Below are 12,942 nucleotides of genomic sequence, written 5' to 3'. Positions count from 1 at the left end.
CCCTTATAAGAAATAATTGTCATATTTTCAAACCAACAACAGCACAACATACGCTGACCTTTGACCCAGAAGGAGAGCAATAAATGAGGCAGTTCACACAACAGAGCAGGGAGTAAAGGATTTTGCTCAGTGAGCCCCCTTCCCATTCCCATGTCACCCCAGATGGAATGACTCACAGGAAAAGATGGCAGATCACAAGGCTAACAAGCTGGTGGCAGGCCCTGCACCTCACCCAAGCCCATCTCTGTAGATGAGATGTGGCAACAGGATTTGTAAACATGGAACGATCCTTCTAGGTGAGCTGGTGGAGCAGTGAGCTATTGCAGCCCTGTCCCCAGACTGCAGGAGAAGGAGGCTGAAATGTCAGGTCAACCAGGATGCGGAGGGAAGCCGCCCACGCCCACCAGTATGCTCTTGGGGACAATCCCCACTCAGAGGGCAGAAAGCAAATATCCAGATGTTATGAGCTGCCAGGTGTGATTAACCGAGGAAAGGTGAAGCTGCCCACTTAACCAGCCCCCCTCATCAAAGTGACCCAAGAGTTGTCTGCCAAAGCATTAATCAACAAATCAAATGGAGGCTCCATCCATCCCCCACCCCCACCCCTTTCCCTCTCTCCCTCTGATAGAGTCAGAACAGCGGCCTATTTTTAAACCACTGGCAGTGTATTCTCTCGTGGAAACGTGTGGGCTTCCTGACACAGGCTGATGCTCACTCAGAGGAGATACAGGCATGCTGAAGGCTTCGCCCACTCGCCTGTCCTTCCCCTCCCACGAGAATGGGGCAGAGGGGGCGCAGGAAGGAGAGGGCCTGAGGAGGGAGCCTGCTACCCAAGCAGAGGAGTAGGGATTATCTGACGCTGGTTTCCGTGACAGGGATAACTAACTACAGGCTTCCTTCCTCTGCAAAAGGGAAGGCTGAGGCTTGGGCGAGAACCGGCCCCATGTACAGATACAAGAGAGAGCCCAAGACTGGGGAGAAAAAAAACAAACCTCCGAGGCCAATTCTAGCATCTTTTAAGGAAAAAATGTTTGTGGATCTCAGTGTCTCTTTAACATGCATCTAATGTGCTTTAAATGTAATGGCAAACATTTTAATAAACATTCGAGACTTTTTAGCAAGGTCGCAATGAAGCCAATTTACAAAACTATAAAAAGGCTTTTCAAGAAAGGAGGTTGTGCTGTACTTACAATCGCTCCAGCTGCTTCAGATCCTGGAAGGCGCCTCTCTCGATGATGCTGACCTGGTTGTCTTCCAGGTGCCTAGAACCAGAGAGGCAGCAATGGTCAAGGACAAGCAGGACTCAGGGATCCTTATGCCAGGCTTCAGGCCGTGCAGGCACGGTCATTCAGCCCTTCTCTCCACCCTCAGGGCCCCCTGAGCCGGGATCAGTCCAGGGGGACAAGAGAACTCACACCCCAGCTTGGTGTCACGGTAACCAGGGTTTCGCCGCCTGCACACTCTACCTGACAGATTGGTTTCCATGCCTCTATTTTAAGAATGTTCTCGGCAAATGTCCCCCCAAGCACTGCAGGATGTTGCACAGAAAAGGAAGAGGGAAAAGCTGTTTCTTACAAAAACCACCCATATATTCAGCATTTCTTCTATCGGAGCTCCCTCCTCTAAGAAGTCAAAAATACTTCGCTAAAGGGGCCTTCTCTGTTCACTCTGTCTCTGGGTCACCTAGTAGAAAGGGTGAAGCTATTGTTAGACAACTGCCTGTGGCGAAGAAACCAGTCTGGTGGCAGGAACTCCCCTGCTCAGGGCCTGACTGTTCCCAAGATGAGAGTGATGGTTATAAAGACTAGGTCTCCCCAGCCACGGGCTCTGCTGACCTCCACCGTCCTGCAAGCAGGTGATTAACGGTTTGATTCATGCATGTGGCATATCCTAAGAATTGAGCGTACAATGAAACATTTGTTTCCCTAACTTAAAAAAAAAAAAAAAAAAATGGCAGCTTAAAATGGATTAGCTGAACAGCAGGGGAGGGAAGGCAAGGAGCCACATAGTTTCCATGTGGGGCTGACCCCGGTGCCTGATTGGGATGCAGTTGTGGTTGAAGGATGTTTCTTTGGAAGGTGGAGTTTAGGAAGGGCTGTGGTTCCTCTGGATTAGGCAGGAGGAGGGCTGCCCTGAAGCAGCTGAAGGAAAAGCAGAAAGAAGGAAGAGTAGCCTTGAGGAATCTTGGCCTTCGTTTCAGAATGATTTCTTCCACTAGCCAGCCCTCCACCTCTGAGACATTCCATAACCCCCTACACTTCTTAGGCTAAACACTCGGGCCCTTGTGTTGATTTTCATGTCCATCTTCCCCATTATGCCTAAGGACCGAGAGAGTAAGGACTTTTGTTCATCATCAGACTCCCAGCCCTAACACAGTTGCCTAGCACAGCAGCCACTTAACAAAGGTTTACTGAATGCATGAAAAACTAAAAACGACTTTGGGCCACAGCACATACTGATTTTATATCAAGGAAAAGGCTAGTCTAGGACACGAAGTTTCTGACTTAGACTATCAGAGTGATGGGGTATTTCGTTTGGGCTCAACGATATTTTACGTTTTTGTGAATTTGTTGCAAACAATTAAAAATCATATTACACATACACACACTCCACAAAAGAAACTCCTTTTGGAAAATCAGCTCTCCCATTTCCAAATATCAACCATTGGCTAGAACTGAGTATGGACCAGGCAGGGCACATGGGCTCCCAGTTTGTCACAGTCTTCATCTACTCTGATTCACACATTTATGTTACTTCTGGGCACTGTAGGCTGGCCTCTTATAGGATCCTCACTTAACACCTATGGACACCATGGAACAGAGACAAGAGCTTTATCCAAGGAGAAATTATTTGCATAAAGTCACACAGCTAGCTAGGGTGACTCTAACTCCCAGTCTGGGGTGTGTGCCAGATTCGGTTTAGAATCTTTTTCCTACTTGCTTACTAGCTGATGGTGTGATGTTGGGCTATCTAGTCAACCTCTCTGAGACTCAGTTTCCTAATTTGTAAAATAAAAAAAATAAAACATCTCATATGTCCTTGTGAGAATAGAAATTCAATAAAGTATGTAAATTATCTAGCCCAGGATCTGAAGTACAATTAGAGGCTCAATAAATGTTCTTTTCCTTCCTTTCTCTTCATTTTCCATCCCACCATATGGGAGGGAGGGCCTTGGAATGCTAATAGACTCACACGAGCACATCTTGCTAAATAGGGAACCGGTTCAATATTAGTGAGTGGTGGTTGGTTCAGCTGGGTTTTTACTATCAATCAATCCATCACCGAGCTTGCTGTCACTACTTCCCAATGATAACAAGGAGCAACCCTCAGGTGGCTGAGTGTCACATCCCCTCTGGGTTTCCGAAGGAGTCGAACTCCAATCTCCTGTGATGAATCTCTCAGTTTTGTACTAATTAACCTAACACCACTAGCTTTTTTCAGAAAGGCGAGTAGAAGAAATGCAAATACATCCGTATTAGACATCTGCCCCTTTCCCACTTTGCTCAGGCCCCAGAAGGCTAACTTTTATTAGCTTCATCAGAAGCTTCTTTGACTCTGGCTTCCTGTTGGGTTCAGCCAATGGGAGTCACCAGCAGGAGAGCAGAGGGTAGAACGGGAGTCAGTCAGGTTGAGGACTTCCTCCCCGCCAAGTCACTTCGGGTTGACTGTATCCCTCTACCTAAGACCACAGGTCCTGTAAGCAGTCCCCACCTTTGCGGGGCTGGGGTAACCACTTCCTCGCACTGCTCTTTGAGGCACAGAGGCCTGTTGTTGCTAGCTCCAGGGAACTGCACCGTCCCTTCTTGGTTTCTCTTAATGTTGCCCACACCTTTGCCAATAACTCCTTATTGAGCTCTCCTCATTTGTCCTGTGAGAGTATCATCTCTTTCCTGCTGGGATCCTGACTGATAAGGTATCTAGGGCCGCTTCTACATCTACTTCCTAGCTCTATCAGAGTCTAGCCTAGTACCTGGCATTTACAAGGTCAATAAATAATCAACATTTGATGAATAAATGAATCAATGGATGAATGAGCTGTGAACCTCCCATCCAGACTTCTAGGCTGAGATGCAATTCAGGAGCTTGTGCTAAAGCCGTTGATATCACTCATTTTACTGACCAGATGCAGGAGGCCAGGGGATCCAGGAAAGGCTGGATGCCCAGAAGGGCTGTCCATGGCTTGAGTCTGTTGTGAGTTAGAGGGACACAGACTGTGTTCATTTTCAGGTCTTTTGGCATTGTTTTTTTTTGTTTAGTTTTAACACTGGATCAGAATCGGAAATAGCCCCCATGTGATGATGGCTAGGGTGGAGTTTAACTCTTTTATTAACCCCATTTGGGATAAAGCTGGTTCCCACATTGTGGACATAGCAGAGTTCTTGCAACAGACTACTAAGAAAGGGAAGATAATTGATACCACCAGAAGAGACCTTTTCCTACTCCCACCTCGTGGGAGAAAGAATTGTTATAGGCAATTCTTGTATCTTTCCTTGAATGCACTTTATTTGGGCAAAATTGCCTTTGGATGAAGCCGAAGTTCCCAATCTCCATTTTATCTGCTTTCGCCCATTCACCTGCACCATATTAACAGTTCTGCACAGAAATGGGTGGCAAGCTCAAATTATTCAAGAGTATTGAGTCTTTTCTGGCTTCACTATAAATTGTAAATAAGAAACAGATATGAGGAATGTGCCAAGGTGTGATGAAAGCTTTTCAAAAAAGATAGTTGTCTAGGTTTCTCAGCTAAAAAGAATAGATTGAGGGAAAATATGGTTTAAATGTCTGGATATTTTACTGGTGTTAGTTAGAAAGCATTTCAGCTATCCCATCTAGCACACTCTTTCACAGTAATAAAGGGCCACTTGAATGGGATTGTCTTTGAGTTGATAAGGAAGGTAATGAAACATAGTATATTAACAGAGCCTGTACAGTGGGGGAAAGGGGAGGGTTTTGGCATTGCTTATCAAAATAAGAAGAATGTACCAATTAACTGAAAAGATAAACTGTAGTCAAAGGAATGTTGTAGACCATCCAGAGGATATTAATACGATCTTTCGTGATTATTTTAAACTTTCTATTTGCAGAGAGCAGATATGGAAATTGGAATTTTTATTAGTCTTTCTGATGCAATAGTAAGAAAATCAAAGGGTTATTTTTGACTTTGTTAGAATATGAAGCATTAGGTGAAATTTATGACTTGTATAAAAGGAAATCTCTCACAGATGCAGGGGGAAGAAGTGAAAAAAATAGAGAAGCTAAATGTCTGTTATTTAAACTGGCAAATGACCTGGAATCAGGAGTTTACTGCCTATATCTCTTCAATAACAATCACCCTAAAACTGAGCCATGAATTCCCCCACTGTTATCCCAGTCTCAATTCTGATCCACACACACTTTGTCAGGGATGCCAGTCATCTGACAGACACACAACTGCTTAGGGCAAAAGAAAGACTTGGCAGAATATGGGGTCTTCCCTCTGAGGATGGAGAGGAGAGTGCACAGGACAAAGACTGGAGAACATGTGGAGGGAGAGCATCTGCCAGCTGGAGGCCCAGCATTCAAATCCCAGTGTCCTCACACACTGGTGCTCAGGGAAACTTGAGTAAGCCATTTGCACACCAGTGCTGCACTTACAAAATGGGTAGACTATCGCCTTCTTGGTTTTCTAAGCTTTCTATAATGCAAATGAACAGCAGTGCTTCACAGAGGTTAGAAAGCACACATTCTGGGTTCTGATTCCTCCTCCTTTAGTTACCTGCTATGTGGAGTTGGGACCACTTAACCTACTTAGGCCTCTGTTTCCTCTGGGCAGGTGGAGGTTAATAATAATGCATACCTCTATGTTACCACTAAGTAATACAGAACTTGGTCTGTGGAAGTTATCGTATATACCTGGGTTATCATCATCATCATTACCACTGCCTATTTCTCCATCAGAAAAACAATGTTATATAGTAACACCCCACAAGTTGCAGTGAGAATAAACAGACTGTTCATGAAAATGTTAAAACCATAAAATATTATATGTGCAACAATGAGAGATGCAATGAAGGACTTCTAATTATTTGTTACGGGTTGAATTATATCCCCTCAAAATTCATATGTTGATGTCCTAACCCCCAGTCTATCAGAATGCAACCTTATTTGGAGATAGGGTCTTTACTGAGGTAATCGAGTTAAAATGAGATGGGCCCTAATACAACATGACCGGTGTCCTTACAAAAAGGGGAAATTTCGACACAGGCAGACATGCATAAAGGGAAGGCAATGTGGAGCGACCCAGCGAGAAGACCACCATCTAAAAGCCAAGGAATTCCTGAGGCTACCAGAAGCTAAAAGAGAGGCCTGGACCAGATCCTTCCCTCACAGCCCTCAAAAGAAACCAACCCTGCCAACACCTTGATTTTGGACTGCTGGCCTCCAGAACTGTGAGGCAATATGTTTCTGTTGTTTAAGCCACCCCGTTTGTGGTACTTGGTAGAGTAGCCCTATCAAACTGATATACTATTCATTCTCGATTTTACAGATGAGAAAACTGAGGCCCAAAGAGGCATAGTGACTTGCCCAAGGTCACCTGGGCAGTTAATTCCGAGTCAGGACCAGAATCTGGTACTTCCTGTCCCTAGAACAAATTCATTGCATTATAAAGGGCTATTAGTAAAAAGAAGGAGGTGGCTTCAGACATCAAGACTTTAGCTGCTACTTCTAGTAAAGATTTGCCAGCCAAGATTCCACGACAAAAAAAACACCAAAGCAGTGACCAAATTGCTCAGATTGTGCCCTACGTCTGCAATACACTTAAGGGTCAAAATCAACTTCTGAGTAGAGAAGGAAAGAGGGTCCAATTGCTCCTCTCTTGTACCTCTGAATGTCTGAGACTTGTCAACGGACAAGCACTTGGGCAGCTTATCATCACTCACAGACTTAGGGATACGTGTTCAATATTTAACAATGAAACCTGATATTCCTCCACGTCCCTCCCCCCCATTCCATTAATGTCCATCTCAAATTTGGCTACCTGTCTGCACAGCTGTGGGTGTTCGGCAAGGGCTCTGACCCTGTCTGACTCTCTCCCCTCCTCCTCCCCCTCTCTCCATCAACCAACAAGATAAATAACTTGTGTCCTGATTGCTCTTTCAATGCACAGGCTGGAGAAGAAATTATAATCTCTATGGAAGGGAAGCATGGTTAGTCAAGCTGACATTGCTGTCATCCTAGAAGCTGGGCATGTTGATTTATTTGTGTAGAGGCTTCTGTTTTCCCTGTCATTGGAACTGACTTCTTCCATCAGTCCAGCCCAGCCAGCAGCATCGAGACACAGAGCGAGATACCTGTGAAAACCTGGGTACACTAATGAAGGGCTTTCTGCTGCAGAATGGTGAATTCCTGTTGCCCAGTGTTTGAGGGTGTGATGTCAGGGCAGTGGAACATTTTCACAAGGCTGAAGAGCTGAAAATGAAAATGTTGGAGAGTCATGTGCTACTTACAAGACCCGGAGGTTCTTGAGTCCAGCGAAGTCTATCTTGGTGATCCTGGTGATATTATTTCTGTCCAGGTCCCTGCAATGGAGAGCAAATCTGGGTCAGATTTTTGCAGGTTACGCTTATGGTCCATTCAACCCAGAACTGGCTTAGACTGGAGGGATGTTTCTTGTCAAGGATTAATGATATGATTAATGCTATCCCCTGAGCATGCCCAACTAACCTTAAGACTATTGTATAGAATAAGTTATCCAGTATGTACGGAGTAGAGCCTCATTACATTTAGCTGCCTGGATTCTGATGCCCCTTCATCAGGTAACAAATTTTTCTTTGGAAGATTCCCTCCCCCAACTCTCAGATCATGTGATGTAAGTGGGGTTGACCCCTCTTCCCAGCTCCAGGGATGGGTACCTGATCCAGGCCAGGCTTAGAAGCATCTTCTCTCCCTCTGACCTCAGTAATTGTTTCAGGAATGCATACATGACTCAAATTCCCAATAGCTTTCTCTCCACTGTGGTTGCCAAGTTGTTCAGCATTGCCAGACGCCATCTTGCCACCACGAAGAGAGAGCTTTCCAGAGTCAGGAGATGAAAAAAGACTGATTCCTGGTGCTATCCTATGAGTATCTGGATCCACTCATGCCTGAAGCCAAATATCTCTGTATTTGGAGATTACATGGGCCAGTCTATACCATCTCCCTAATATTTTGGCTTAAATTAGTTTGAGTTGAATTTTCTATCACTTGAAACCCAAAGAATCTTGACTGACTTTGGTACCTAACTAGGTACTCGTCTATTTTCCAGATAGTTTACAAATTCCCTGAGGGCAAAGACCCTATCTCATTTAACTCCATAGCCCAACATGGTAGAATACGTGCCTGGCACAGCACAGAGATAGCTTTGCTAATCTCATACATTAGGTAAAGACAGCCACATGGATTACTCTTGCCTCAACTTGTAGGCTTCAGCTCCTGAAAACGGCCCCAAAGAGAAGAATTTGCCATGGAAGAACTGAAAGAGATATGGTGGCACTGGTGTCAGGGAGAAGGGGGCACCATGGGGGTAGAAAACCAGGATTAGGGAAAAACCAGAGTTAAGAATGAACCAGTGAACAATTGTATAAATATTGTGTTCATTAAAATGATGCAGGCAGTATTTAGACTTCTCAGACTAAGCTGAGTGCTGATAAAGGAAGAGCAAGAATTATACAGGGAAACAGAAAGGGGATGCTGATGCAAGGATTAGACATCAGCACACACGGAAATCTGTGCGTGCTCATAATCACCCCAAGCTTTCTTCTCACCTCCCGTCTCAGTTGGGATGGATGTTTGGGGACCTTAACAACTGACAATATGACAATGCAACTAAGGGTTTAATTACCGGGACGTAGCACGGCATCTCAGCAGCTTGTGCTAGTGGCTGCAGCACCAATACTTTGAATTCATATTTATTATGTCAAGGGGCACAAAGTGTGCTGCTGAAATGCTAAAAACTTGGGAGCACGGGTAGAGGTGGGGACTGTGGGGTTGCCCCAGCTATAGAGTCAGTGTTTGGGAGGCTAAACTTCAGAAGCAAGCAGCCCTGAGTTTGAATTCCTGCCCTGGCACTTACTGAATGACCTAAGGGCAGTTCACTTCATCTCCAAGGCTCAGTTTCTCCATCTACAAAATGAAGGTGACAATCTCAACCTCAAGAATTTTTATGGGGGTTAAATGAGATGATGCATACACAGTGCTTATGGGCACGCGTCAAATACTCAATCATGGCAGCTACTGTTACTATAATCAGTTGAACTGCATCACCCCCTCCATTCCACTCTGAAATTTCAACACACGAAGAGCAGCTGACCGCCCCACCCCAAATTCTGTGCCTAGAGATGCATCCTGGATCCCAAGAGACTCTGCTGGTGTGCTATCTTCCTAAAGGTAAAAAGGGGTGCATTTGTGGCTGATAAATAGAGTGACAGTACCACGAGCAATCCCCTCGTGCTGCCTTTCCCTCACAGAATTTCTGTGACACCTATTTCCACGGTATCTCCCCCTACCCTACCCAACACACTTGTTGCCAGACTGCCAGGGAGAGGGTCAAGGGGCACGTGGGCTTTGAGACGAGACAGCTCAGGGTTCAAATCTCTGTCCCACCCCCTCCCCCACTCCCAGCTACGTGAGTTTGAGTAATTTAGTTAATTTCTCTGAGCCTCCATGCTTTATGTAACCCTCTCCTGTAACCCTCTCCTACTTGCAGACCTTGGAATGGGGAGAAGCACAAAGCCTGGATTACAAACATGCTTGGCTGAAAATGGGAATGAACGAAATCAACCCTGAGAAGACGCTGCACTACCTCATGTGCCCACCCCCCTCCCCCCATCCTCCCAGTCCAGGCTCCTCTGGAGCTTTAGCCATATTCCTCAGCCTCCAGCTGTAGCCTCTGAGGGAATGAGTACATCTCAGCCTAGTACGAGTTCTGAACCATCTGCAGGCGTGATCCCTCATGGGTGACCCTGGATGGGGAAGCAATTACAGTGTCTAGGTAGGGGGGTGGGAAAGTGGGGTGGTTTTAAAACATGTCTGCAAATGGTTTCTTTGACACCCCTGCCATGAAGAGGTAGAGCCTATGCCCCTTGCCCCTGAACCTGCTCCTGAACCTGCTCCTGAACCTGAGAAGGCCTTTGTGACTGCTTGGACAAACAGGAGTGTGGCAGAAATGATGCTGCAGAACTTCTGAGGCTAGATTAGAAGAGGCAATATGTGACTACCTGGCTTTCTCTCAGAGCACTTGAATTGGAGCCCTGACCCCTGCTGCCATGAGAGAAGACCAGAAGACCTAAAGCCTCCACTGATAAGACGATGTGAGGGGATGAGAGAGACAGACAGACAGACAGAGGTGCCTGAGGAGCCCCAGCTGTTCCTGCCCTGGCTGTGTGTCTTTCCAGCCTAGAAGTCAGGCACACAGTGCACCTTTGAGATTCCAGCTCCAGCTACCATCTGGCTATGACTTGTGAGAAACTCTGAGCCAGATCACCTAGCTGAACCACTCTTGAATTCCTGCCCACAGAAACCACGAGAGAGAATACCAAAATGAGTGCCGTGTCTGAAACCATTAAGTTTCAGAGCGATTTGTTTTCAACAATAGAGAGATGGAAGGGAAAGGAAGAGAAAGTCACCTTCCAAATATTTAATTTACCATTAACAGTGGAACTCCATTCATGTGACTCTCATGGCATGTCCTTTCTGAAGCTTGCCTGCCACCCTTGAGACCCTCAGTCCTGTCATTACAGTCAGGGATGGCTCACAGGGGCCAAAGGCATCCATGTCATTCTAGGGATGAGACGAAAACTGGCCCTTCTCTTAGGCTCTGAGGGGTAAAGACTGCATAACCAGGGTTGCCCATCCCTCCCAGTGGGGCTTAGGATACCACGGAATCATTTGGTGTTATATTAGTAATCACAGTAGTGGGTACTGTTCATTGAACATCGTGGCAGAGACCGGCAAGTTGTCCACCAAACCATTTCCCTCTGTCTGGTGCACACAGGTAGACCACACTTCTCAGCTGCCCTTCAGGTAGGTGCAGCCATGTAACTGGGTTCTTATTGCAGGGGCAGAAGCAATATATGCTGCCTTCAGGTATGATCCATAAAACTTCACTCCTCCACACTCTTTCTCTTCCCACATCTTGGGCTAGATTCAGTAGATCCAGTGGAAGACTCCAAAAATGGCAGATACAAAGAGCCTGAGTCCCTGAATGACTGCATGGAACAGAGACCTTCCCTCCTCTGTCTCCCCATTTACCCACGTTAGACTCAGACATGTTCAAGAAATAACTCTTAAGCCACTGAAATTTTGGGACTATTTGTTATGGCAGTCTACATTGACAAATGCAATATCGTTGAGTCAGGAACTTACCATCTTTTTTTTTCCTTCTCTTTGCAACAGTTCTGAAAGGTAGGTACTATCATCTTCCTTCAACAGATAAAAATACTGGAGATCACCTTAATAAGAGCTGATATTTGTTCGGGCCAAACTATGTACCAGGCACTGTGCTAAAAACTTGATGTTCATTCTCTCTTATCCAGATGGTAATCACATGTGGTAGGTACTATTATTATCCCATTTCTCACATGAGGAAACTGAAGCCTAATCTCCCCCACCCCCACGCCAGCTTAGAAGATTTTACCAACAAAGCAACTTGCCATGAGGTCACACAACCAGTAAATGGCAAAGGCTGAGATGTAAACTCGGGTCCTCTGAATGCAGAGGCTATGTTTTTTATCACATCATGCTGCCCATCTACAACTAAAGTCTAAGTATTTTCTACTGCATCACGTTAACTGCTGGCTAAATGAAAAATTAATGAATAAATAAATAGAATAGAACAGAACAGAACAGAATTTTCCATCCCTAGGTCTTGAAGAAAGCAAGGGGGACTCCTAGTGGCTTCACTGCTCTCCACTCCAGCAAGATGGCACATTTCCTATTATGTCTCCTAGTGAGGTCTAGGCCAGTGGGAATGCTGAGCCCCTTTGGAAACTCCAGGGGGAAGTGCTTTCTTGCTGTTTTCGCCTATGTCTGGTTTCTGCCATGTTGCTCATCATCTACCATATTGCCTCCATAAACAGGCACCACCATGGTAATCTCCTGCATTGTTTTTCCCGAGCCCAATCAGTGAATCATAAACCAATGCTGTGACTTGCAGCTTTGTGGTATTTTTACATCTGTTTGACACCTTGGGTAGGGTGGGGAGGAAGAGGAATTCAGAACACATTGGAAAAAATGAAATAAAAATGTTCCAGGGCAGGCCACTGTCTCTATCTTGGCACATGTATATATTCATACTCGCTTTTTGATTCATTCTGTGGTATTCCTGCAAAATTTTCTTTGTGCCGTGGCACATCTGGGAAGGGGGAGCAGTAAAAACAACTCCCAGTAAAGTAGCATAGTGTGGAGAAAAGGGCTTCAACTGTTAACCCAGAAGATGTGGATTTGAGTCCCCACCTCCTCATTTCTTAGCTGTGTGACTTTGAGAAAGTCACTTAACTTTGCTGAGCCCCAGTCGACAGTAAAATATGACCAAGAATACCAGCTTTTGTAATATACGACCAAGAATAGCACTTCTACAGGATTATCATGAGGCTCAAGAGATAAATTGTGTGGGGAAGTACTTCCTAAACAGCATTCGAAGTGGTTAACTTTTCACCCACAGCCAACAACCGGCAGGGAGAGGGTGCAGAGGTGGAGATTAGGATTGGCTTCAAAAAAGATGTTTCTCTGTGATGGTGAAACAGAGAAAGTCAGAGAATACACAATCAGATCAGACTTTAAGATCGCCTGCCCCCTATACAACAAGAGTATACAGAGTGCCGCCTTCTGGGTTTCAGGAAAGAAGATAAGGTCTCAACATAAGGTGAGTGTGTAAGGGCTGCCTTACACGTAGAAGTTCCCTATTACAGGGGTATATGGCAGAGA

The 12,942-nt window shown here is 45.4% G+C and overlaps 1 protein-coding gene across 1 annotated transcript in view; it reads right to left on the bottom strand.

The window, feature by feature from the left end:
* The window catches only part of SLIT3 (slit guidance ligand 3), a 602,543-nt gene that overhangs the window by 550,579 nt on the left and 39,022 nt on the right, over window positions 1-12,942 (bottom strand). Inside the window, exons 2-3 of the mRNA XM_014786114.2 lie at window positions 7,488-7,559; window positions 1,191-1,262 (exon numbers count right to left, since the gene is read on the bottom strand). Of these exons, the coding sequence (XP_014641600.2) occupies window positions 1,191-1,262; window positions 7,488-7,559 (144 nt within the window). The remainder of the gene's footprint in view (window positions 1-1,190; window positions 1,263-7,487; window positions 7,560-12,942) is intronic.

Source organism: Ceratotherium simum, chromosome 4, assembly GCF_057802395.1.
Source record: "Ceratotherium simum simum isolate JZ-2026a chromosome 4, ASM5780239v1, whole genome shotgun sequence".
Lineage (NCBI taxonomy): Eukaryota > Metazoa > Chordata > Mammalia > Perissodactyla > Rhinocerotidae > Ceratotherium > Ceratotherium simum.
This window is presented reverse-complemented; position numbering and strand designations above follow the sequence as displayed.